Below are 26,542 nucleotides of genomic sequence, written 5' to 3'. Positions count from 1 at the left end.
TAATTAATAATGAGGCTTTATTGTTTTTTCATCCCTTCTTAGAGCCCCTGCACCTCCACTCTACCTATTGCTGGAAGAATTAGCCCCCCACCCGAATCGTTTCTTGGCTCCCCGAAAATTAGCTCTAGTTGCACCTCTGCTTACAACAAGCAATCTCGCAGAACGAGAAGCGCATGCGCGCTTTCGCTAGTCTCGCCCTAAAAAGGAGAACCGGACAGCTCTGCTGTGAGCGGACTTGTTATTAGTGTCTCCTTACTGCGCACTTTCTTGTCAGCGCGCATGCGCGAGAGACGGTGTTTTGGCTTTGAGCATGTGCACTATAAACAATATGACACAGTCTTCTTTATTTGAAAGAAAGGTAATTTTTGGTGTTTAATGTTACCATCATCCCCCTCCCGTTAGTTTAAGGCAGGACCTATCGTCGTTATTGCAACGTAGATCAAGAGGGAATCCATTCAAAGTCGTTCCAGAGCAATGCCCCGCCGGCAGGGTTCAGAAGAGGTAAGGCATGATTATTGCAGAGTATTGCGTCCGTTTCATGCAGCTCTAGGTAGCTCACCACAAACGAGAAGATGCGACTATATCTTGGTTTGCCTCGTTGATCTTTTTACTGCTCCACGATCATTGGTTCACAGCTAGCCTGATCTGATGCCTCCAATAAAAAAATGGTAACGTTCGTCCTTCTCTGGTTTAAAAAATATCTATGCCGTCCTTTTGTGTCAACGTGCCAACTTTTTGTCGGCTAAAAATGCCCTTTTTCTTTAGGTTTTTCCCGCAGGGGTGTAGGATACAAAACATTTTTGAGGGGATAGGGTCAGCCCCAGGAATTTTTCATTGACTCAATACAAATTGCGAGTGATCTTCGAGCACAGGCTCTTAAATAAATATGCACAATCCGAGTTATGAAGTGAAATAGTGATGTTAAAATACGATGTGTTTCCCCAAAGTTCCGATACGGTTAAACACAACTCAATGTACCATAGCTCTGGAAGTCAAGGCATCTGCCGTCAAAGGCTAAACCCAACATAGAGGTCACATGTTTGAATATTCATCCTTTGAAGGTTCATTACGAGTGCTACTGAGTTGCTATAATATTAACCCTTGTAATGTTCTGTTCTATGAGTCCGTGAGAGCATGGTTGGAAGCGCTTCGTTTACGAAGGTAAGCAGCGACCGGGCTCTTAGATAAAGTACAAAGAAATGTATTCCGGGAGGCAGGTGGCTCTCCTAACTGTTTCTATGGTCTGAAGAATACATTTACTCGCCTGAGTGTATGCTGATAATCCACATGTACTGTGTCAATACAGATGCATTTGTAAAGCGCGCTACATACCCGTGAGGGTCTCAAGGCGCTGGGGGGGGGGGGTGTCTGCTACTGATCGAAGAGCCAGGTCTTGAGGAGTCTTCTGATGGCTGACAGGTCCTGGGTCTGTCGTAGGATGGTGGGGATAGTGTTCCAGGTCTTGGCGGCGAGGAAGGAGAAGGATCTTCCGCCGGCGGTGGTTTTTCGTGTGCGAGGTACTGTGGCGAGGGCGAGGTTGGCGGAGCGGAGGCTGCGGGTGGGGGTGTGTAAGTTGAGTCGGTGTTTGAGGTAGACTGGTCCGGCGTTCTGGAGGGCCTTGTGTGCGTGGATGAGGAGTTTGAAGGTGATCCGCTTGTTGACGGGGAGCCAGTGCAGATCTCTCAGGTGTGTTGTGATGTGGTTGCGTCGCGGGATGTCGAGGATCAGTCGTGCCGAGGCGTTCTGGATACGTTGCAGCCACTTCAGGAGCTTGGTTGTTGTTCCTGCATAGAGGGCGTTCCCGTAGTCCAGTCTGCTGTCGATGAGGGCATGAGTGACGGTCTTTCTGGTGATGGGGGGGGATCCATTTGAAGATTCTGCGGAGCATACGGAGGGTGTTGAAGCAGGATGCGGAAACTGCGTTGACTTGCTTGGTCATTGAGAGGGTGGAGTCTAGGATGATGCCCAGGTTGCGTGCGTTGTTGGTGGGTTTTGGGGCTGCTCCTAGTGAAGTAGGCCACCAGGAGTCGTCCCAGGCAGAGGGGGTGGAGCCGATGATGATTTTAAAGGCGCGGAAGAGCAACCAGGCTAGGGGTTTTCTCGGTAGAAAATGCCGTTGTCTTTATGGGGCTGCTGAAGTGCAATGGCAGACACAGGGAAGGTGTAAGGTAGAAAGTGTCTGGTTTCTCTGGTGCTGCCAAAATAGTAGGGGAGGGGGAGCCTTTTGTAGTTAAATATCTGACCCCTGCCTCAATTCTACTCCGGATCATAGTTCCCAAAGTGTTTGAATGCCCAAAAGCGTATGGCTGTCCCTGTGGGGTTTTGTGACAGCCGCCTCTTGCGTGACACTCAAGATGGTCATAAGTACTCGTGTCTGCGTCTTACTTGAACAGAATATAGGCATGGGCACCAACATAACATTTTTCCCTGTTAGAGAATTAGGTAGCTTAAATAGGTCGGCCATATTTGCAAATCTAGACTGAACTTGTTAAGACAAGCTGCATAGGTGGTTTGGAAAGTTGGGAGGCTGTATGCATTTGTGCTTGCTGCAGGCACTGTTTATGGTAATTTCAGGGAAATAAACATTAAACACCAGCCAACCGCACCATAAAACAGGCCACAAACAGCCAAAAAAACAGCCTATACACGGACCTGTATTGCCAGTACTTGTGCTTACAGAATGCCCTATAGGCCAGTCCTACTCTGCCAATACAATACAGCAGAGAGCACTTAAATCACGGTGCTTTCTTATCTATTAAACTTCAGGCCATAAACACTATCGGTTTTGTTTGAAAGGGCTTTTTTCCCAAAAAGGAGTGCATTATCAAATATTTGATCTGTTTGATAAATCCTAAACTCTTTATGTGGATTACTTGTTGGACTGAAGTAATTGAAAAGCTAGACTGCTGTATCCTTAAGGCACAGCAAACACGTTGCCCAGGGCACCTGCTGGCAAAGCACCTCCATTAGGTGTCAAGTCTGCAATTAACAGGTAAGGCATAGGTTTTATGTCCCCTTAATTTCTGTATTTGAGATCGGTTGCATAGAAAGGATGCCTCTCCTCACCACCTTGAATGCGGGGGTGGCCAGAAGAAGTATTTCCTTTTGGCAGAGGAGTCACTGTTGTTCCCTAAAGATGGCATGGGATGAGGCGTACCACATACTGTCCAATAACAAGGGGAGCTTAGAGGGAAAAAAGGGTATCTCAGGGAAAGCCCTCCACTCAATGTAAAACCCAACACAAGAAATCCCTGTACCCAGGACCTTAGTTAGTAATCATCTAACGGGCATGAGAACTTCCTGTTCAAGAATCCTCTGTCGTCAGATTCTAGATCTACCCCCTCTATGGTTGGGTATCTATTGTCTCTAATGCCCTACTGTCCATGGCTAAACACTGTTTCCAACTACGACTCCGGGGTTCCCGTGTGTATTCAACTCGACACGACCTATGGTGTCAACCCTACTAGGGCAGTACATACAACCACACATAAATAATAACAACAGAAGAAAATAAAGAAAGAAGTGTGGCGGAGCGGAAGGCACCTCACGGGCGAACACCCTCGGGGAAAATTGGTTAGATGTTTACCAATACTCTGCCCCTTTCTCATCATCGGTTACCATTCCATTTCCAGTGAACAAACGTTTCACAACACAAAAAGAATTTAGTGAAAGAAATTAGTGAAGGTGCAGAAAAAAGAGCTCAGAACATCGCTCCTTAGTTTACCACACAGTACAGAGTGAGAATAAAATCAACAGTCATACCAACTGTACCACTTTATTACTAAATAAGGTATGCACAACTGAATTAAAAAGGCTGGTAGCTTATTATTGCGTACCACTAACTGTAACCAACATGTTTCACTGCACAGTAATCTTATAGCAGATTCATCAGGGTTTGCACTCTGTTACTGCACCAGCGTTGGACATCTTTAAAACAGGAAACTGTCGAGTTGAAAAAAACACACGATTTAAAAATAATTAGAAATAGTTCTGAACCAAATTAGCTCTCGGCACAACTCTCAAAGGTATAAATGAGAATGGGGGTCACATTACCCTAAACCAGCCATGTTCAATCGTACCAGCCGGTTAGGCACTTCTCCGCCTTACTGTAGACTGTAGTATCAATTCTGTAAGTGATTCAGATGTAGTCAGTATCGCTCACATGATGTATTCCTCAATGTTAGTTTAAATTTAGTTTATATTTAGAGACAGCCAAGCAGGCGGTCCAAATCACCAAATTATCCTTGTAGTGATCATTGTAGTGATCATTACGTATCTCTGATTTATGCACCATAGAGATCCCACAATCATTAGAACCGAATGCTGTTATAAACACTCGTCTCCATTGTTTATGCAAGGCATTAGTGTCAGGCCACCCTCGTCTCTGCCACGTTCTAATTCATATGGCAAGCCCCTTCTTAACATAAACAGATCTACACGTGCACCCTACAGGTGACCGACCACCACGCGGTCCATTGTTATGCCATTCTCCTACAATTCACAAAGGCATAGGCTGAAAGAACTGTTACTGCAGCCTGGTCATTATTATCTAGAATCACGGTCCAGATATCAATAGCCTCTGAATTGCCCCCCAGTCGTGTTCGTGAACCACCACGCTAGAGGCATAGCGAGCCCCCACTCAGCCCCCTCCTTACCGTACAGTTATCGCAACGGGACCGAAACTCATCCCAGGAACATGGGCCATCGGGCGCTCGCGTCTTTTAAAGTTTATGCGCGACATCCATTATCGTAGGCTCAGCGCTCACGTGATCGGAATGCCGGTCATGTGATCGTATTCTAGGCGAGGCATTCCCCAAGGCCACCCACTGAATGATTTTCTATGCTCTTTGATGTTAATACGGGGGCCATCTTTGAATCGGCCTATAGCGCGAAAAACGCCTCTGATTTTATTAAAACGGGCTCCCAATATCGATAAAACGGGGTTGACACACCTCCCCGTTCGTTTCTATTGCCATCCACTGTGGCATGCTTTCAAAAATTATATTTACACAAAATTTACTTTCCAAAATTGTTGTACTAATGGACAACCTTACACAGATCCCAGGTATTGTGTAAAGAACAAACAAACAACATGATCTAGTTTCACACAAGGATAGACTTTACATCCTAGCGAAACCTTTTTATACACATACAGGTATTGTGTTTAAATCATAGTCCAGTTTCGTGTAAAGATATACATCACAACCCGGCGCCGGTCCACTCATACTCTCACTACAAGTGTGCCATACTGGGGGTATTAATAAACACATGGACTAAAGGGGTGTGTATATTTTCGCATGGGCATTACAACAAAGTATCATGGTTTCAAGGTCTAAGCCCACCCCTTGATATCTAAGATGGAAAATACCTTGTACTACTACTAATAGCCCCCCTCTCTCTACGGGCCTTTCATGCCCATCTCTACCATTTCACCTTACTCTTACTATATGTATCCCGGGGATTACATGCACGGTTGTTCGACCTTACAGTGTTACGTTATTTCAATTCTTCAGAGGCAAACTTGAACAGTTAATGTTTAACCTTGTTCCATTCCATAATTTCATTTAGTCCCAGCCTGTCACTACCCTCTCTGAAAATCCATTTAGCTTCTTTTGTAATCAAGACTGATTCGATGTTATTCGGGTTTCCTTTTACTACCTCGAGTACTGTCCATGAAAAGCTATGTTTTTCTTGGTGGCAGTGTTGTACCAATTTGGTTGTCAGTTTGACCATCCTAATAGTGCTTAAATGTTCCTGTATGCAAACCTTAATTTTCCTCGTAGTGAGTCCAATATATTGTAGGCCGCAACTGCAGAGTAGTCTGTAAACAACGTTGGTGGTATTACAGTTGCTAAATTGATTTAGAAACCACTCCTTTCCTGTAGACAACATAACACTATTGCATTTCTTGGTCAAAGGGCATACCGAACATGTCCCACATGGATAGTGTCCATTGGGTACCGTGGTAGATTCATTCCTTACAGGCACCCGCTCCCGGGTGTGGACAAGCCTGTCCTTAAGGTTGCCTGACCGTTTGAAAGCAAACCTCGGTGGTGGCATAGAAAAGTCTTTATTGCTTAATAAATTCCAGTGTTTTCCATTGATTGCCTGATTTTAGTAGCCATAGGCTCGAATGTCATCACAATTGGTAGACAGTCCTTTTTCTCTTTGTTGGTATGTTCAAGTAACGCACTCCGTGGGGTATTTAGTGCTCTTTTTCTCGCATTCTTAACCACCTTCCGGGGGTAGTTACGTTGTTCCAGTTTCCTAGTAAGTTCACAGGACTGTTCAACAAACGTATCTGTAGCTGAGCAGTTTCTCCGGTATCTGAGAAATTGACCCACCGGAAGGTTATCCCGAAGGGCCCTCGGGTGGTATGAGTTGTACAATTGGAGCGAATTTCTGTCTGTTAATTTTTGATGTACTCGCGTACTAAGCGAGCCTTCCCCACAAGCTTCAATGTCTAGATCTAAGTAAGTAGCCTTGGTACGGCTATACGACCAGGTGAACTTTAGACTTTGGTCCTGTGAGTTTAACCAAGTGAAAAACTCCAACAACGACTCCTCTGACCCAGACCATATGCAGAGCACATCGTCTATATATCTCTTCCAGAGACAGATCTGACTCTGGAAGGGGTTGGTATCAGGATAGACGATGTGCTCCTCAAACTGGCCAACGTATATACATGCCAGGCTGGGGGCCATAGTGGCCCCCATAGATGTACCAGAGGTCTGCAGATACAGCTGGTTTCTGTACATGAAATAGTTGCGGGTAAGCGCCATTTCTACACATTCCATGACGAAAGATTGTGGAACATCATAGAACCACTCGAGCTCCCCCAGGGCGCGCACTGCTGCCACCAGCGTGGCGTCCTGGGGGATGCTCGTGTACAATGACTCGACATCAATTGTTGCCATCCATTGTACTTCAGGATCATGAGGGACATTCTCCAAGATATTCAAAACATCAGTGGTGTCCTTCACCAGGACGCCACGCTGGTGGCAGCAGCGCGCGCCCTGGGGGAGCTCCAGTGTATCTGCAGACCTCTGGTACATCTATGGGGGCCACTATGGCCCCCAGCCTGGCATGTATATACGTTGGCCAGTTTGAGGAGCACATCGTCTATCCTGATACCAACCCCTTCCAGAGTCAGAGTCTGTCTCTGGAAGAGATATATAGACGATGTGCTCTGCATATGGTCTGGGTCAGAGGAGTCGTTGTTGGAGTTTTTCACTTGGTTAAACTCACTGGACCAAAGTCTAAAGTTCACCTGGTCGTATAGCCGTACCAAGGCTACTTACTTAGATCTAGACATTGAAGCTTGTGGGGAAGGCTCGCTTAGTACGCGAGTACATCAAAAATTAACAGACAGAAATTCGCTCCTATTGTACAACTCATACCACCCGAGGGCCCTTCGGGATAACCGTCCGGTGGGTCAATTTCTCAGATACCGGAGAAACTGCTCAGCTACAGATACGTTTGTTGAACAGTCCTGTGAACTTACTAGGAAACTGGAACAACGTAACTACCCCCAGAAGGTGGTTAAGAATGCGAGAAAAAGAGCACTAAATACCCCACGGAGTGCGTTACTTGAACATACCAACAAAGAGAAAAAGGACTGTCTACCAATTGTGATAACCTTCGAGCCTATGGCTACTAAAATCAGGCAATCAATAAGAAAACACTGGAATTTATTAAGCAATAAAGACTTTTCTATGCCACCACCGAGGTTTGCTTTCAAACGGTCAGGCAACCTTAAGGACAGGCTTGTCCACACCCGGGAGCGGGTGCCTGTAAGGAATGAATCTACCACGGTACCCAATGGACACTATCCATGTGGGACATGTTCGGTATGCCCTTTGACCAAGAAATGCAATAGTGTTATGTTGTCTACAGGAAAGGAGTGGTTTCTAAATCAATTTAGCAACTGTAATACCACCAACGTTGTTTACAGACTACTCTGCAGTTGCGGCCTACAATATATTGGACTCACTACGAGGAAAATTAAGGTTCGCATACAGGAACATTTAAGCACTATTAGGATGGGCAAACTGACAACCAAATTGGTACAACACTGCCACCAAGAAAAACATAGCTTTTCATGGACAGTACTCGAGGTAGTAAAAGGCAACCCGAATAACATCGAATCAGTCTTGATTACAAAAGAAGCTAAATGGATTTTCAGAGAGGGTAGTGACAGGCTGGGACTAAATGAAATTATGGAATGGAACAAAGTTAAACATTAACTGTTCAAGTTTGCCTCTGAAGAATTGAAATAACGTAACACTGTAAGGCCGAACAACCGTGCATGTAATCCCCGGGATACATATAGTAAGAGTAAGGTGAAATGGTAGAGATGGGCATGAAAGGCCCGTAGAGAGAGGGCAATGCTATTAGTAGTAGTACAAGGTATTTTCCATCTTAGATATCAAGGGGTGGGCTTAGACCTTGAAACCATGATACTTTGTTGTAATGCCCATGCGAAAATATACACACCCCTTTAGTCCATGTGTTTATTAATACCCCCAGTATGGCACACTTGTAGTGAGAGTATGAGTGGACCGGCGCCGGGTTGTGATGTATATCTTTACACGAAACTGGGCTATGATTTAAACACAATACCTGTATGTGTATAAAAAGGTTTCGCTAGGATGTAAAGTCTATCCTTGTGTGAAACTAGATCATGTTGTTTGTTTGTTCTTTACTCAATACCTGGGATCTGTGTAAGGTTGTCCATTAGTACAACAATTTTAGAAAGTAAATTTTGTGTAAATATAATTTTTGAAAGCATGCCACAGTGGATTACAAAAGAAACGAACGGGGAGGTGTGTCAACCCCGTTTTATCGATATTGGGAGCCCGTTTTAATAAAATCAGAGGCGTTTTTCGCGCTATAGGCCGATTCAAAGATGGCCCCCGTATTAACATCAAAGAGCATAGAAAATCATTCAGTGGGTGGCCTTGGGGAATGCCCCGCCTAGAATACGATCACATGACCGGCATTCCGATCACGTGAGCGCTGAGCCTACGATAATGGATGTCGCGCATAAACTTTAAAAGACGCGAGCGCCCGATGGCCCATGTTCCTGGGATGAGTTTCGGTCCCGTTACGATAACTGTACGGTGAGGAGGGGGCTGAGTGGGGGCTCGCTATGCCTCTAGCGTGGTGGTTCACGAACACGACTGGGGGGCAATTCAGAGGCTATTGATATCTGGACCGTGATTCTAGATAATAATGACCAGGCTGCAGTAACAGTTCTTTCAGCCTATGCCTTTGTGAATTGTAGGAGAATGGCATAACAACGGACCGCGTGGTGGTCGGTCAACTGTAGGGTACACGTGTAGATCTGTTTATGTTAAGAAGGGGCTTGCCATATGAATTAGAACGTGGCAGAGACGAGGGTGGCCTGACACTAATGCCTTACATAAACAATGGAGACGAGTGTTTATAACAGCATTCGGTTCTAATGATTGTGGGATCTCTATGGTGCATAAATCAGAGGGACGTAATGATCACTACAATGATCAGTACAAGGATAATTTGGTGATTTGGACCGCCTGCTTGGCTGTCTCTAAATTTAAACTAACATTGAGGAATACATCATGTGAGCGATACTGACTACATCTGAATCACTTACAGATTGATACTACAGTCTACAGTAAGGCGGAGAAGTGCCTAACCGGCCGGTACGATTGCACATGGCTGGTTTAGGGTAATGTGACCCCCATTCTCATTTATACCTTTGAGAGTTGTGCTGAGAGCTAATTTGGTTCAGAACTATTTCTAATTATTTTTAAATCGTGTGTTTTTTTCAACTCGACAATTTCCTGTTTTAAAGATGTCCAACGCTGGTGCAGTAACAGAGTGCTAACCCTGATGAATCTGCTATAAGATTACTGTGCAGTGAAACATGTTGGTTACAGGTAGTGGTACGCAATAATAAGCTACCAGCCTTTTTAATTCAGTTGTGCATACCTTATTTAGTAATAAAGTGGTACAGTTGGTATGACTGCTGATTTTATTCTCACTCTGTACTGTGTGTTAAACTAAGAAGCGATGTTCTGAGCTCTTTTTTCTGCACCTTCACTAATTTCTTTCACTAAATTCTTTTTGTGTTGTGAAACGTTTGTTCACTGGAAATGGAATGGTAACCGATGATGAGAAAGGGGCAGAGTATTGGTAAACATCTAACCAATTTTCCCCGAGGGTGTTCGCCCGTGAGGTGCCTTCCGCTCCGCCACACTTTTTTCTTTATTTTCTTCTGTTGTTATTATTTATGTGTGGTTGTATGTACTGCCCTAGTAGGGTTGACATCATAGGTCGTGTTGAGTTGAATACACACGGGAACCCCCGAGTAGTAGTTGGAAACAGTGTTTAGCCATGGACAGTAGGGCATTAGAGACAATAGATACGCAACCATAGAGGGGGTAGATCTAGAATCTGACGACAGAGGATTCTTGAACAGGAAGTTCTCATGCCCGTTAGATGATTACTAACTAAGGTCCTGGGTACAGGGATTTCTTGTGTTGGACGTACCACATACTGTGCCTGACACTGGTCGGCCAACAGTCTGGGCTAGGCTGGGAGTCTGCGTCAACCCTGACAAAACAAGTATTGGCATAGTCTTGGAAAGTGGATGATTGGTAGGGGAAAATATATATCTGCCACTGGCAATAAGGCCACTAACACTGTATAGGGCTCAGAATGGGTCTTAGACAATTATTCCTATGCTCAACCCTTGGTAGCTTGACTGCGAGCAGGCAGGCTTAACTTTAAAGACAGGTGTGTAAAGCATTTAAAAACACAATTTCAGTAAATAATTAAGACACAATACAAAATAAAAATCCAGCCCCAAATGATAAAAATAGGAAATATTTTTATCTTCAAAATGACACCAAGACGACAACATCCAATGTAGGGAACCGGAGATATGAAATTTCAAAGATTATGCACTTTCTAGCACATAGAAACCTATAGCGCCTTATTGGGACATCTGGTTGTGATAGACCAAAGTCAAAGTTTCAGACAGACCGCGATGTTGTTTTACTTCTGACTTAGAAACTTTTTGGAAGCTTTTCGTCCCGGGGTCTCTTGAAGCTCTCAGCCAGTCCTGATTTGGTGAGAACTTGCCGGATTGCCTTGCAACGAGCTACCGGTCAAACTTATGGAAGTCTTGGACGCGCACGTGTCTGGCGTTGAATGGGCGCACAGATTGTCGGACCGTATAGCTATATACGCTGACAACGTTTTATTCTTTCTCACCAACGTTGACTGGACGGGGCCGCAGCTGCTTTGGATAATGCAGATCTTTGGGGAGTCTTTGGGTCTTTACATGAACCCCAGTAAGCCTACCTTGTGGCCTCTTGGGGATGCATCGGGACTGGGCGCCTGGGCCTCATCGGTTCGGGTTGTTACCGGCGGGGTGAAGTATCTTGGGGTGTTTTTATCGGACTCACTCACTGTGGCGTGGGAAAGGAATTTGGTTCTGGTCTGGGAACGCGTCCGGGAGGATCTTAAGACATGGTCCCATATGCCGCTGTCTATCTATGGTTTGTCTGCCATTTTTAAGATGGTCTCTCTTCCCCGTTTGTTGAATCAACTGCAGAATCACCCATATCCGATTTCCCCCTAGATGGTTTAGGCAGGTCAATGCAGCGTTGGGTCAATTTCTATGGGCTGTGGGAGCGATGAGAGTTGCCCTACAGACATGCTTTCTCTTTACGTCCTGTGGAGGGCTGGCGACCTCCGATATACTGTTGTATTACATGGCCTCACATTTATTGGTCTTGAATGAGTGGTGGTATGGGGGCAGAGATGACCCTCTCCACACGCTGTGGAACGGCGTCTTATGGGCGACCTCGCCTTACACATGTGATACTGTACTCAGCACTGGTACATAGATATCTGCCATCAGAGACTCAAGTGGTTTTCCAAATATGGCTACAGGCTCTGCGGAGAATGGGGTGGTGGAATAAGCTGACACGGGAAACCACCCTATGGAATAATGGCCACCTGGCACAATTAGCTACTCTGGCAGGGTTTCGTGGTTGGGACAATATTGGTATCTCCACCCCGGGGGATGTCATGAGGGGGCCGATCCTGAAGTCCTTTCAAGATTTGCAGAACAATTTTCAAATGCCGAGAACACAATTCTTCAAATATCTCCAGTTTCGGCACGCCCTCTCCCCAAGTCTGGAGGGATTGGAGTCCCTGGCGGAGTTCAGCCCAATAGAAGCGAAGGTATTTATGGGGGACCTTCAGGATCATAACATTTCTAAGATCTACCAGTCCCTAGAAACTCATAGCTCCCCTACACTGCAGAAGCTTAGAGGGGCTTGGGAAAATGGTATTGGCTCATTGGAGGAGGAAGACTGGCTTGGGAAAATGGTATTGGCTCATTGGAGGAGGAAGACTGGACGGAGGCCCTGGCCTCCCCAAGGGGGCGGCCATAGCGACCCACCTGCGCCTTGTCCAGTTCAAATATCTTCATAGGGTCTATTTCACGCGGGTCCAGTTTTGGAGGGTGGGTCTGGTGGCCTCCCCTATATGTTTTAGATGTGAGCGGGAGGGGGACCCTGATGCACACAATTTGGCATTGTCTCTCCTTGACATGGTTCTGGAGGGGGTGCTAACCTGCCTGTCGGAGGTGTTTGGCTGGGACCTGCCTCATTTGCCGAAATTGGTGCTATTGCATGTCATGGAAGGGATTTGGGGTAATATTTATAAACGCCATCTTATGCTGCTGGGGTTTACTCTGGCGAAGAGGGACATTGCTAGGGCATGGAAGGCACCGGTGCCACCCTCGGTGTCGGTCTGGAAGAAGGGACTAGACTTCTGTATGGGCTTGGAACTCCCTATTTTCACCGCAAGTGGCTGCCCACAGAAACACTATAAGGTTTGGAAGTGGTGGGCTGACTACTGGGCTTGTTACTGGTGCTGGATGATGCGGCGGGGCCCATCCATCCAGTTTAATATTATCCTGCTGGTGCAAGCTGTAGTTTCTTTCATTTTCGTTTATTGGAACGTATGGTGGTGGTGCAAGGGCACAGCTAGGTGTTATGTGGGAGGCTGTTAGTGCGACCAGGGGGGTGGAGGGGTGTTGGGCGGGGATTTGCGTATGTTTTTTTTTCATCTGTATTGCTCTCCATTTCTTTTGGATCTTATCATTGAAAAATCAAAGTCAGGATGCATTGCAGTTATTGTGCAGATGTCTCTGGGTTACTGAGCCCTGCTGTATATGTGTCATTTGATGAATAAAATCTGTTTTAAGAAAAAAATTAAAAACTTATGGAAGTCTGACCTCTGGAGCGTTCCAGCGGGGCAAACCAAGGATCCAGGCCGACACACAGTTAAAGGCTTTCGCGATTGCTCCCGGTCACCTTTTGTTCGTTCAGACTTAGAAACTTTTACGGAGCTTTTTCTCGCTGGGTCCCTCGATGAGCGTCACCAGGCAGGATTCGGTGAGGGTTCGCCGGCCTCACATTTCTTCTACTCCCGGTCAAACTCTGGAAGTAGGACCTACGGAGCTTTTCAGAGGGATAAACCTGGACGGCAGACCGGCTCGTGGTTGAAGGCAGGCAGCTTGGCTGGCCAGGTTGAGTCTGTCCCCTTATGGAGCTTTTTTTTCCAAAGTTGCTCCAAAGTTATCCAAACTTGTTGAACTTCTTCCTGAAGTTCCCCAATGGTCCCAAGGTGTCTCAAACTTACTCCAAGGGTCTGGTAGCTCCAAGATGGTCCTTGAAAGTTGAGGACTTCAGTTCCCACAATCCACTCGGACAAAACCCCTACAAATCCACTGGCAGTTCTACAGGTTGAGGATTCTTGGTGGTGATGTTACAGGTGAGCTCTGTTAACCTGTAGCTTGCAGGGAGTCCACTCTTTAGTCCTTTTACAACAAAGTAATCCACAGGCTGTAGTTGCAGATGGTGCAGAAGGTGCAATCTTCAGTGTGCAGGACTTTACAAATGCACATCAAACTTCCAGCATGGCCGTCTTGCTTTCTTAGGTTTCAAGCAGCAGATCTGAGGGGCTCTGCACTTCTCAGATACTAATTCCAACGTCTCTGGGTCAAGCAGGATGTCATTCCTGTCCAATGGGCTGCAGGGTACCACCCAAAGGTCTGACCACTCCCTGCAGAGTGTGGCACTATTTTGTCCCAGAGTGCACTAATTCTTCCAAATTCATAATGGCTGATTTTTCCAGCAGGGAGGGAAGAGCTGGCTAAACACACCCCTTAAATGGCTAATCTCCATAGTCTCTCCCCCTTGCATCTGCTCATTCCTTCCTTAATCCTAGCATCTGGCTGGGGTTCACAAGGGTAAAGTCGTAAATGACACTGGGGTCCTCCCTTTCCCTTCGAGTCCATTGTTTATGACTCCTCCCCCTGCTCTGGCATTCCTGTGCAACAGGACCCTTCCCTTTATCACCTCTTCAAAGAAGTCCGGCTAATCCCCTTAACTCTGACCAATCAGGTCAGACCACTGGAAGGCTGAATTTGGACTTAAGGCTTAATTTGGACTTACAAGCAAGAACGTCTTGTAACTTATTGTGTATCATTGTAGGAGAAATTCAACAATATCATATTGTTGGATTTATTAATACAATTCTAGGAAGTCTTTGAATATTACTGTTAGTCTTCTCCTATCGAGTTATTAGTTAATAACATTCTCCTTTGTTAACCTATGTGGAAGGGGGTTTGCCATGGGAAAATGGCCTGGGCAATTTTTCCAGCACCTGGGCGTATAAAAATAATTTTATAAGTACTCTGCCTATATTTACAGGACCCCCACCCCTGGTATACCTAGAAGAGACTTTAGGGGTTCTGAATGTGCAGAAATATTCCAGATCCTCCCTCCACAGTGCTCCTACTACCAAAGTCGATTTTGAGCACTACTTTATCACCATGTGGGGAGTGAAATGTGTAATTTCACTTAACCCAGGGCATATAAAACTCATTTTATAATGGTCAACTTTATAAATACTTGAACCCCTACCCCTGGGACACCTAGGTGAGACCCCGGGGGCACATAATATGCCCAAACATTGTAGGTTATCCATGTTTAAGTGCCCCAAACTTAAAAGTTGAGTTTGGGCACTATTTACTTTTTAAAAGCAGTACTGCTGCACAGTGCTACTTTTAAACTGACCTCAGGCTCAGCAGTGCACACATACAAGTGCAGAAATGGGCTGCTGGCCTCTAAACTACCATGCCCTAATATAAACTAGAGCCCTATGGGGTAGGTCATGCCAATCACAGGGGTACCCCAACCCTTAGTTTACCCTAGTGTTTGTAGGTGTTTTCACTGTATTCTAAGTATTTTCCGCGTAGCACTGGCCCTGGTTAAGCAGAGCCCGGGGGTCAGTCAGTCAGTCAGTCATTTAGCACCAGTACCAATCAGCAAAAAGTTGGTGGGTGTCCAGGGCACAGGATGACTTTGCAAAATAGTCCCCCCCCCAACGAAAGGTGATGGGTTACTAACCTACACCCTGGTAGTCTTCATCAGATAAGTGGAAAAACGTTGAAAGTCCATCCACATTTGCTTGGGAAACCCCAGGTCTGTGTTCCACTGTAAAGTTCAGCCAGGATATGGTGACATTTAGACAGGATCTGACAGTAATCTCGGAGTGGATGGCTGCTAACTACTTGCAGCTCAATTCGTCCAAATCCGAGATCCTTCTGGTAGGCAGAGATTACCATCTTGGTGGCAATGAATGGTGGCCTCCTGCTCTTGGAGCTCCCCCATACCTAAACCGGTGGTGAAAAACCTCAGCAAAATGATGGACAGTGATCTCACTTTTGAAACCCATGCCAAATCAGTGGCAGGGAAATGTTTTGGACTGTTGCTGGGCCTCAAACCTATACTTGGTCTCTTTGACTCCAAGACTCGTCAACTGATCGTCAAATGTTCTGTTCTTGCCAGACTAGATTACTGTAATGTGCTTCTCTTGGGAGCCAACAAATCCGTTGTTAAAAGGCTGCAGTATGTTCAGAATGCTGCTGCTCATCCAATCTTTGCCCTCCCTAAACACTGTCATATCTCCAGCCTCCTCTGTCGCCTTCACTGGCTCCCTCTTGAACAGAGATGCACTTCAAAACGCTGTGCATCACCCACAGAATATTGGGGGGTATCGGCCCTAGAATCTTGAGTGATTTATGCTCCCACAGGCACGCTGCGCTCGGCAGATTTGCTCCTAGCCAGAGTTCCTCAGATACAAACGGCCAGAGCAGGCGAGCTTTCTTTTAGGGTGTTGGCTCCCACCCTTTTGAACTTCCTCCCCATCCACATCCGCAGCACCCCTGACCACCTTACCTTCAGAAGGCTGGTGAAGACATGGCTATTCACCCAATGCTAATCTCTCCTCTGTTCTCTCGTCTCACTTGGTGTTCATCTTAGCGCTGGGAGGCCCCGTTGCTGGGGCAGCCATGCGCTCTACAAATACCTTAACATAACATGATATTCCCTGTAGGGAAATGGACCACCTTAACATCTTGGGATTCTCCCCTCTCATCTGCATGAGCCACCTGAGAGGCCTGTGGTCAGTTTGAACATGAAAGTGAGTCCCAAACAAATATGGTCTCAACATTTTCAGGGACCAAACCACAGCAAAAGCCTCTCTCTCAATGGCACTCCACCTCTTTTCTCTGGGAAGAAGTCGCCTGCTAATAAAGACAACTGACTGAGGAAGGCCCTCTTCATGTAGCTGCGACAACACTGCCCCAATCCCTTGTTCCGAATGGAAGAAGTTGGCCTGGCATATGCTATCCACTATTCTAGTGGGCACCTTGCACCAGTTGACACAACCCTTATTGATGGTAGGTTTAAAGACAATCCTATATAGAGAGCTATCCAGGGCTTTAAGTGGGATGGGGGGTCTGTGGGGGTCTGAGCACCCCCAGTTTTGTTTGGGGGGCCTTGAAACGGGTCCCTAGGGGCTCTATTTTCAGGCCTCAAAGGTCAAAGGTAGGGTGACCAGACGTTCCAGTTTTTGTTGGTGTTTTGGGTGAGCATGCGCCCGCACTGCTTAAGGCGTGACGTCATTGTAGCAGGAAGGGAAATCATTTGAAGAGAGACACTTTCTCTCAGGATTTCCCGTCGCTTTGAGCATGATTTTCTTAAGCACACAATGCTAGTTATCTTGATTTAGACCACGCCCCTACTCGGATAGGCCACACCCCTTTAAGAAATTTGCCACGCCCCTTTTAGAGCACCCCCAGTTTTTTCCCACTTAAAGCCCTGAAGCTATCCTAGTGGTAGTTGTGGAGAGCAGCCTTCAGGCTAAGTCTTGAAGGAATGCAAAGCAGCTTGTTTTACCAGTCTATAATCTCATGAATGACCAAGTGAAAGGAGCACCACACCAGGTATATAAATAAAATATATGTATTTATTCTAAACACATCCCTCTAGTCTCTTTATGAGGCTAGAGGCAAAAGTACATTCAGTAAACTTATTTAGCACACAGTAAATTAGCACAATATACGTTGAGCCCTAGGAGCGTACCAAACCATATATTTAGAAAGTGGTATAAGAACCATGACTGACATAAATACAAGGCCTAGAGCCTTTAGAACCGCTGGGGCCACCTGGAGCCACCCAAGGTAGTGACACAGGGGACCCTTGCAGTTTCTAAACACAGCTGCGAATCACCATTGACTTCTATGGGGAAAGTAGCGGTTGGAATTTTAAAGATTAAGGACACTTAGAAGAGGACTTGGAGCATACCCCTTCAGTACTAGGAGGTACTAGAGTCAACACCCATGGGAACACCGGAGTACTCGAGTTACCTCACCCAGGGAAGCCGGGTGCATAGGTGTCTTTTCGGATCTGGTTTCATCGTCGTTTTCTATGGCGAGCTGCTGAAAGATGCTGCAGGCGACCAAGTACGAAGTGTCAGGGTGGATCCAAGGGTGGATCGGAGATGTGAAGAACCTGAAAGCAGAGGGGACAGAGTCTGGGTCACTTGTCAGTGACCAGGAAGGCGATGAGAAGATGCCCACCGATGTTGGGTGATTTCAGGTAAAGAAGGCGAAGCTTGACTCTTCAGCCACGAGGGCCAGGAGGCGTTGAGTATGACCAGGATCTGAATTCGAGCTGTCCCACGAAGGATGTCGAGTGCTGCGGTGTCGGTTTCTGGACCCAACAAGCCTTGGCAACAGAAACCACGCAGAAAGCAAAGGTTGGCTTCGGTGCAGACCAGCAAGGTCTGAGGGACTCACCTCTTGGTAGGGAGTCAGGGCACGTTTGGAGCAACCAAGGAAGCCCAAAGGAAAGAAGAGTTACCTTCGTGGGGACCCACCAGTCGACGGACCAGGGATCGCAAAGGGACCTCGAGCAGAAATGCTAGAAGCGGGCTCACAGAAATTCCGTGGAGTGTAGGCCCACATACTTTGGTGCAGATGGTGCTCGGGGCTTGGACTACAAGTAGCCTAATGCACAACTTCGGGAAAGCTCGGGAAGTCAATGCACTAGCAAATGTGCACTGTGTCCAGGAGTTCCGTTCCCATTTCACTCGTGAGGGCTGCAGGTCTCAGCTTTGCTGGGATCTCGTGTCAGCCTCTGAGAAGTCTGGAAGTCCGTGTCCTGAGTCGCAAATACTTCAGAGTCCAGCAGGAGCCTCGGAAATGCAGACCGGCAAGATGCTTCTTGGTGCCTGTTTGAGCAGGGGAGTCACTCCTTGGCCCCAAGGGAGATTCTTCTGTCTTCTAGTCGTGGAAGTTCCAGGATATATGTTGCAGAGTTTTGTCCAGGTGTAATCTGCAGTCCTAAGGACTGGGGTACCATACTTATACTAAGTTAGGGGATTGGACATACTCTGGGGACCCACCTATGGGAAGATCCAGGGAGGGGGTGGTTACACCCCTTTCCCTTTGTCCAGTTTCGCGCCAGAGCAGGGGCTGAGTGCCCCTGTAACCGATTTGAACTGGGGTATGCACAGGGACGTATGCCCCCAGCACTGTCTGAAAAGCATTCTAAAGTCTGTCAGTGACAGGAAACCTATTATCCAGGCCTCCCCTGTTGGAGTTTCGTCCAGCAGCAGGCGGTCAGACTCATGTCTGTGGCTGCAGCATCCATTTTGTGATGCTGGGGCTCTTTTAAACTATTACCGGTCAGGTAAGTGTGTACATGTCTTCTCCATCTAGAAGGGTGGAATTCTACCCCCGCCGCCAAGACTGGCTGGGGGGGGCGTAGGATTCCATAGTGTTTTACACCAAACACGACATGTTTCCATGCAGCCATTCCAAAGTTAGCATTTACCGCGAGGCTATAATGCATAAAGAGTATATGGACTGGCTGCATGACAGAACAACCTCAGAGAATGGATTCAGAAAGCTGCAGAGGGATCCTGCTCATGCATGGGCACCCTCTCACACAATACCAAGCACTCTGCCTTCAGGATTGATTAGGCCTGCCATAGGAGTGACTTATAGATTTATATGTCCGTGATTCAAGGTAGATATAGGTAACCTATATCTTAGTAAGGGGTGCATGCACCACCTTATCCAGGCTGCAGTAGCAGACCTGTGGTGTCATTTTGTAAGGCTTCCCAGTGGTGGCATAATACATGCTTCAGCCCCTGGTAGGCCTCTGGGGTACGTATGCCCTTGGTACCTAAGGTACCATATACTAGGGACTCGCAAGGGTAACCCAGTAACCAATCTGGAGTGTACCTAAAGTACATGCAATCATTTTAGAGAGGAAGCAGCTAGGCTAGGCTGGGGTCCTGAATAGCAGGGCCCCAGCCAGACTAAAGTCGAAAAACAGTGAAACACCAGCAAAAAGTGGGGGTAACCATAGTAAGCAGATCCTACTCTCCTACACCGAAGCATCAGTCTGAACCACAAATTAATTTGTGTAGTCCGGGGCCAGCAACACTGGAGCTGAACACATAGCAGCTATCAAAGTGTCAAAAGCCTTCTGACACTCTGGGCTCCAACACACCTTTTGGGGCCTCTTCTTAGAAGTGAGTTATGTTAGGGGTCCCACAATGGCCCCATAATTTTGAAAAAAACCTTCTATAATACCCTGTCAGTCCAAGGAATGTTCTGACCTGAGTCTGGGTAACAGGAGCTGTCCCATCCAAAGTAGTTTAGATTTTAGCTTGGAGAGGCTGTACATGGCCCCCACCTACCAAGTGGCCCAGGTACATCACAGAACTCTGCCCTATTTGACACTTACTCGCTTTAATAGTCTGCCTGCCTGCCTGCTACTGTTACAACCCAGACAAGACCCTGTACACCAACCTTTGGAGGGTGGCAGGTGCATTATGTAAGCCAAAAGGCATTCCCTTGAACTGATAATGTCCCTCTGGTGTGGAGAATGCTGAACCCTCCTTTGCTCCATCAATGCGGGCAATCTGCCAGTAAGTCAAATCAAAAGTACTCGGGTACTTAGCAGACCCTAACCTGTCAATGAGCTCATCAGCTCTAGGTATAGTGTGAGCGTCAGTTTTTTGTGACTGCATTCTGTAGTCCACACAGAAACCTAACTCCTTGGGTCCCCCCTGATGATTGGGTTTAGGTACCAGCACCACTGAACTGACCAATGGACTCTCAAACGGTTCAATTGCCCCCAATTCCAGCATCTTAGCAACCTCCGATTTAATCCTTGCTCTGATATGGTCTGAAAACCTGTAGTTTATTTTTGACAGGTAGGCTGTAACCAGTGTCAATGTAGTGCACACACCACTCGGTGATGCCTGGGATCAGAGAGAACAGGCCAGCAAACTGCTCCAGCATTTGCTTACAGTCTCTGTGCTGTTGGTCTGTCAACATGGGAGAGAATACAACTCTTTCCATTGACCCTTCTTGCACATTAGTAGAGATGAGGTCGGGCACATGCTCAGTTCCCTCATCGGTGACCAGTAACATGGTCATATCTGTGAGAAGTTGGCCTGGTATATGATGTTCACTATTCTAGTGAGCACCTTGCACATGTCCAAACAACCCTTATGGTGATGGTTGTAAAGTCAACCTTATAGACCAGCTATCCTAGTGGTAGCATGGACAAAGCAGTCTTAGGCTAACACTTCAGAGAGCATGTGAAGCCAATTGTTTTACCAATAATAATCCCTTGAATACCAAATGAAAGGACACCACACAAGGTATATATCAAATATATATGTATTTATTACTAACACAGCCCCTCTGCACTCTTTATGAGGTCAGAGTTCGAGATACAGCACAAGTTACTCAATAAGCATACTATAAGTTGCACAATTACAATTCTGCCCTAGGGGCCTCACGAACCATATACTAAAGAAGTGGTATAAGAACCACTTCAGGAAAGGTGAATAGGCCAAGGGCCTAGAGAATCGCTGGGGCTACACAGCACTACCAAAGGATTGGGAGTAGGAGACCCACAGGACGCATGTGCAGTGTCTAAACACACACGCGGGTTACCATAGAAAGTCAATGGGAACGTAAAAGTCACAAAGTAATTGATTTAGGACACTTCCGGATGGACCACGGGAAAACCCTGTTAAACTAGGACACTTGGATAGTTACTACCCACGGGAGCACCAGAGTACTCGAGTTACCTCACCCAGGGAAGCCCGGTGCATAGGTGTGAAGTCGTGTCGGGTTTCGTCGTCGAATCCTATGGAGAGCTGCAAGAAGATGCTGCAGGCGAACAGGAGGAAGATGTCCGGGTGGATCCAAGGGTGGATCGGAGTCGCGAAAAACCTGAAAGCAGAGGGGACAGAGTCTGGGTCACCTGCCAGTGACCGGGAATGAACCAGGAAGGAACCAGGCGATGTCTATATGCAACAGGTGAAGATGCGAAGCTCGTCTCTGCAGCCACGTCGACCAGGAGGTGTCGACGACGACCAGGAGCTGGATACGGACTGTCCCACGAAGTATCTCGCTGTTGGCGGTGTCGGCGTCCGGATTGGAGTCAACAAGCCCTGGCAAAGGCAACCCACGCAAAAAGGGAAGATCGGCTTCTTGCTCAGACCAGCAAGGTCTGGGGAGCTTCCCCTTTACAGGAAAGCAGGAGCAAGCCCAGAGCAACCAAGCAAGCGGTGTTGTTTCAAGGTGATGTCTTCAGGAGGGCCACTAGCCAACGGGCTAGCAACCGCGAAGACGCGTCGAGGAGAAATGCAGGCACAGGCCCCACGCGGCAATCATGGAGTGTGGAGGGCTGAGCTTCAGTGCACTTACGGCTCGAGGTTGGGGCTTCTCAAACCCCAATGCACAACTTCGAGGACGCCTCAGAAGCTGCACAGTTAGCAAAAAGCAGGTTTTGCAGGATGTCCGGTCCCACATCTCTTGTGTCCGCCACGGGTCTCAGCTTTGCTGTGGATGTGGGTCGGAGTCAGAGAAGTCTGGAAGTCCAGAGACTGCGTCGCTAGGTCGTCTGGATCCGGTTGGAGCGTCGACGAAGCAAACCCGCAAGTTACTGGTGGTGCCTGTTTGCACAGGGTGGTCACTCCTTGACCACAAGGGAGATTCTTCAGTCTTCTAGTTGCAGTAGAATGTCGAAGGTCCAGAGTTTCGTTTCAGAGTTTCAGTTCAGGATAATCTAAAGTCTCTAGACTCAGCTCTTAGCTGTATACTAATCTAAGGGGCTGGATTACCTGCTAGGTCCACCCCTTTCCCTTTGTCCAGTTTTTCGCCAGAGCTGGGGCTGGAGTGCCCCAGCAACTGGTTTGAACCGGGCTTTGCATGGAGCACCTTGTGTGCCTCAGGCAGTGTCTCATTTCATTCAGCCCACCCTGGCCCAATACACTACAGGCTGTCTGGGGAGGTGCCAGCACCTCCCAAGACAGGAAACCTATTGTCCAGACCTCCCCTGCCGGAGTTTCGTCCAGCAGCAGGAGGCCAGACTCGTGTCTGTGGCAGCAGCATCCATTTTGTGATGCTGAGGCTCTGTTTCACTTTAACCGGGTAAAGCTACAACTACATGTCTTCTCCCTCTAGAAGGGTGGAATGCTACCCCCGCCGCCAGAACTGGCGAGGGGGTAGTATTCCAAGGGGGGGGGGGTAGTATTCCAAGGCGTATGACACCTTACACAACATGTTTTGATAAAGCCAAACCAAAGTTAGCATTAACCGCGAGGATTATAATGCACTAAAGAGTATATGGTATGGCTATATCATAGAACAGCTATAAGGACATGGTTCCGAAAGCTGCAGACAGGCTCAGCTCATGCTAGAGCACCATCTCACATAAAACCAAGCACTCTGCCTCCAGGATTGTTAAGGCCTGCCATAGGAGTGACTTATAGGTATATATGTGTCTATATATAATGGTAGGTATAGGAATACTATACCTAAGCAAGGGGTGATTACATGACCTTGCCCCAGCTGACTGATCAGCTAGTTGTGTCAGTTTGGATGGCCAGCCAGGGGTGGCATAACACATGCTGCAGCCCCTGGTAGGCCTTGGATGCACTTATGCCCTGGGTACCTATGGTACACCATACAGGGGCTCACAAGGTGACCCAATATCCAATTAGATATGTACCTAAAGTACATGGAGTCCATTTTACAGAGAGAGCAGATAGCCTGGGCCCTGAATAGCAGGATCCCATTCCAACTAAGTTAAAAACCAGCTAAACACTAGGCAAAAAGTTGGGGTAACTATATAGTCAGATATCCACCTTCCTACAATATCTGCCCGGTCATGTTGGGGTTTCAATCTATTCACATACAGGACCCTATGAGGGTTCATGGGGGTGCCAAAGTCAACCAAATAGGTAACCCCACCCTTCTTTTATAAGATTGGATAGGGCCCACTCCACTTGTCATGGAGGGCCCTGGGAGCCAAAGGCTCCAACACCCACACCAATTGTCCTGGAGTGTACTCGGGCATAGTAGCCTTCTGACCATACGAGTGCTTCATGAGCTCCTGGTTGGCTTCCAGTTTCGTGTTTGCCTTGTACATGTACTCTGCCATTCTAGATCTCAGGCCTAGCACATAATCAAGCACATTGTCCTTTGCTTCTTTAAGAGGTTTCTTTAAAGACTCTCTCAGCAGGCTCAATGGCCCCCTCACAGGGTTTCCAAACAACTCCTCAAAGGGACTCCAACCAACCCCTTTCTGTGGCACCTCCCTGTTGTCAAACAGTAGGCATGGGAGGAGAACATCCCATCTCCTCCTGAATTTTTCTGACAACCCATTTATCATGCCCTTCAGGGTTTTGTTAAAACTCATAACAAGACCATTTGTTTGTGGCTGATAGGGGGTAGTGAACTTGTAGCTGACACCACACTCATCCCACATAGCAGTCAAAAAGCTGGACAGAAAGTTTGTGCCCCTATCTGACACCACCTCTTTTGGAAAACCCACTCTGGTGAATACACCAAGTAGTGCTCTAGTCACTGAAGGAGCATCAATGGTACTAAGAGGTATTGCTTCAGGGTATCTAGTGGCACAGTCCACTACCACTAAGATATACCTATTCCCTGATGCAGTAAGTGGGTCCTGGGGACCAACAATATCTACCCCCACCCTTTCAAATGGAACCCCAACCACTGGCAGTGGTATTAGGGGAGCCTTGATCTTGCCCCCTACCTTGCCACTGGCCTGACCGGTGACACATGAGCTGCACAACTCCTTTACCTTTTCAGACGTATAGGGCCAGTATAAATGGTTCACCAATCTGTTCCATTTCTTTGTCTGGCCCAAATGTCCTGCCAAGGGATATCATGACACAAAGTCAGGGTACACTCTCTGTACTTCTGGGGTACCACCAAACCACTGGTGGCCCCCTCCTTGAGATTTCTGGCCTCAGTATGAAGCAGTCTATCTTCTCAGTAGATAGTGTGAAACCCACTGTCATTCCCCTCCTCTTGCCTAGAGGCAATGTGCCTCAAGCTCTCAAGGGTGGGAGTCTCTCTGTCCCTGAATGATCTCTTCTCTTGAGGGCCCACCTGATGCTGTCAGTTCTGCCAAATTTGACAGCTCTGGCAGGGATGGAGTCCCTCCCTCAGAGGCCAGATCCTCCCCATCGGGGTTATATACTTCCTGCACCTCTGGAATTCAATGGGCTGGCTGACCAGGCCCAGTAACCTTGTCTTTGGATGCTTCGCCCTTTGTTCCAGGGTCCAAGTGTCCATCCCCTTCCTTCAGGCTAGTCTGTGACCTAGTCACAGCACACACCCACTCAGGGAGCTCCAATATTTTCATATGGAGTCCTCTCTCCACCTCTGACCACGTATAGGCTTCAAGATCATTGCCCAGTAAATCCTGGACTGAGAGCACCTTTGACACAGCTACCTTCATAGGGCCTGTCACACCTCCACATTCCAAATCGACCACAGCCATAGGATGGAGTTTGATACTGCTGTCTGCATAAGTCACCTGGTGAAACTCACCAGGTAGCAACCTCCCTGGAGGCACCAGCTCATCCAGGTCCATAATTACACTAGCCCCTATGTATCTGATAGGCTCAACCTCAGTCCCATTCACGTTAGGCCTATGCCTTTACTTGTCCATGTTTGCAGGTAAGGCAACAAGGGTTGCAATATTCACCCCACCCAGAAACACTAAAGTTTCTTCCACCACCTGACTACCCCTCTCTGTGACACCACTCTCCACCCCTACATTTACACTGGCAATCCAAGGGGATGGCCCTTTAGGGGGGAGCTTCATGGCGCAGACGGCGTCTCCCTGCTTGTGCCCTGGCTGTTTACAGTCAAAGCACTTACCCACCTTTGAGGGATCAAATAACCTACCATTCTTTCCCTGATACTCCCTCCCTTTGAATTTGGGTTGGCCCGGGCCCCCGCCTTGTTGTGCAGGTTTTTGTGGCTCTTTGGAAGACTTCTACTGGTTTTGACGTTCATTTCCCTCCTGGGCTTTGCCCTGGGGAGGGGCCTGTCCTCCTTTCTTCTAACCCCTTGTGCTGAATGGAAAACCGTGTTCTCACCCACTCATCAGCTGCTTCTCCCAGCTCTTTGGGGTCTGTCGGCTTAGAGTCCACTAAATACTGGCATAACTTCTCTTCTGCAAAATGAGTCAAAATGTGTTATTTCAAAAACAAACTATACAATCCCTCATATGTGTCAACAGTGTTACCAACAATCCAGCCTTCCAGTGCCTTCACTGAAAGGTTCACAAAGTCTACCCAAGACTCTGAACTCTATTTCTGGGTGCCTCTAAACTTCACCCTGTACTCAGACCAAATCTCTTGACTAAGCATGCCTTCATCTGCTGGTATGATTCTGCATCCTCCCCCGTTCAGGAGCCTATCCCTCCCAGCTACTGGAATCAACTCCCACAGGAGTGGACCCTAATACTTAGAGTGGACCTTACTCATTCTAGGGGCCGTCTCAAAGGCTGCTAGCCACTTGTCAATGTCATCCTCCTCAGTGTACTTGGGTAGTATACCCTTGGGAAGTTTGTAATCAAAACTACCAACATCTCCATCATTTTCACTGCCACCATTTCTTTTCTCCTCCTCCTCCCTCTCCCATTTCTTCTTAGCCAATTCCATTTTCTCTTTTTCCAAGGCTATCAAAGCAAATTGGGCGTAAAGCTGTCTCTCTGCAAGGGACATTGGTGGTTCCTGAGTAAGGGACTCTTCCCACCTCCCACCATCT

General features: G+C 47.3%; 1 protein-coding gene across 1 annotated transcript in view; it reads left to right on the top strand.

The window, feature by feature from the left end:
• The first annotated feature begins 327 nt into the window (after positions 1-327).
• The window catches only part of LOC144763334 (uncharacterized), a 414,265-nt gene continuing 388,050 nt past the window's right edge, over positions 328-26,542 (top strand). The window contains exon 1 of the mRNA XM_078648822.1: positions 328-501. Coding sequence (XP_078504948.1) covers positions 475-501 — 27 coding nt within the window. The 5' untranslated portion in view covers positions 328-474. The remainder of the gene's footprint in view (positions 502-26,542) is intronic.

The sequence above is a fragment of the Lissotriton helveticus genome, chromosome 6, assembly GCF_964261635.1.
Source record: "Lissotriton helveticus chromosome 6, aLisHel1.1, whole genome shotgun sequence".
Lineage (NCBI taxonomy): Eukaryota > Metazoa > Chordata > Amphibia > Caudata > Salamandridae > Lissotriton > Lissotriton helveticus.
Note: the sequence above shows the minus strand (reverse complement) of the source record. Positions and strands in the feature narration are given on the sequence as shown.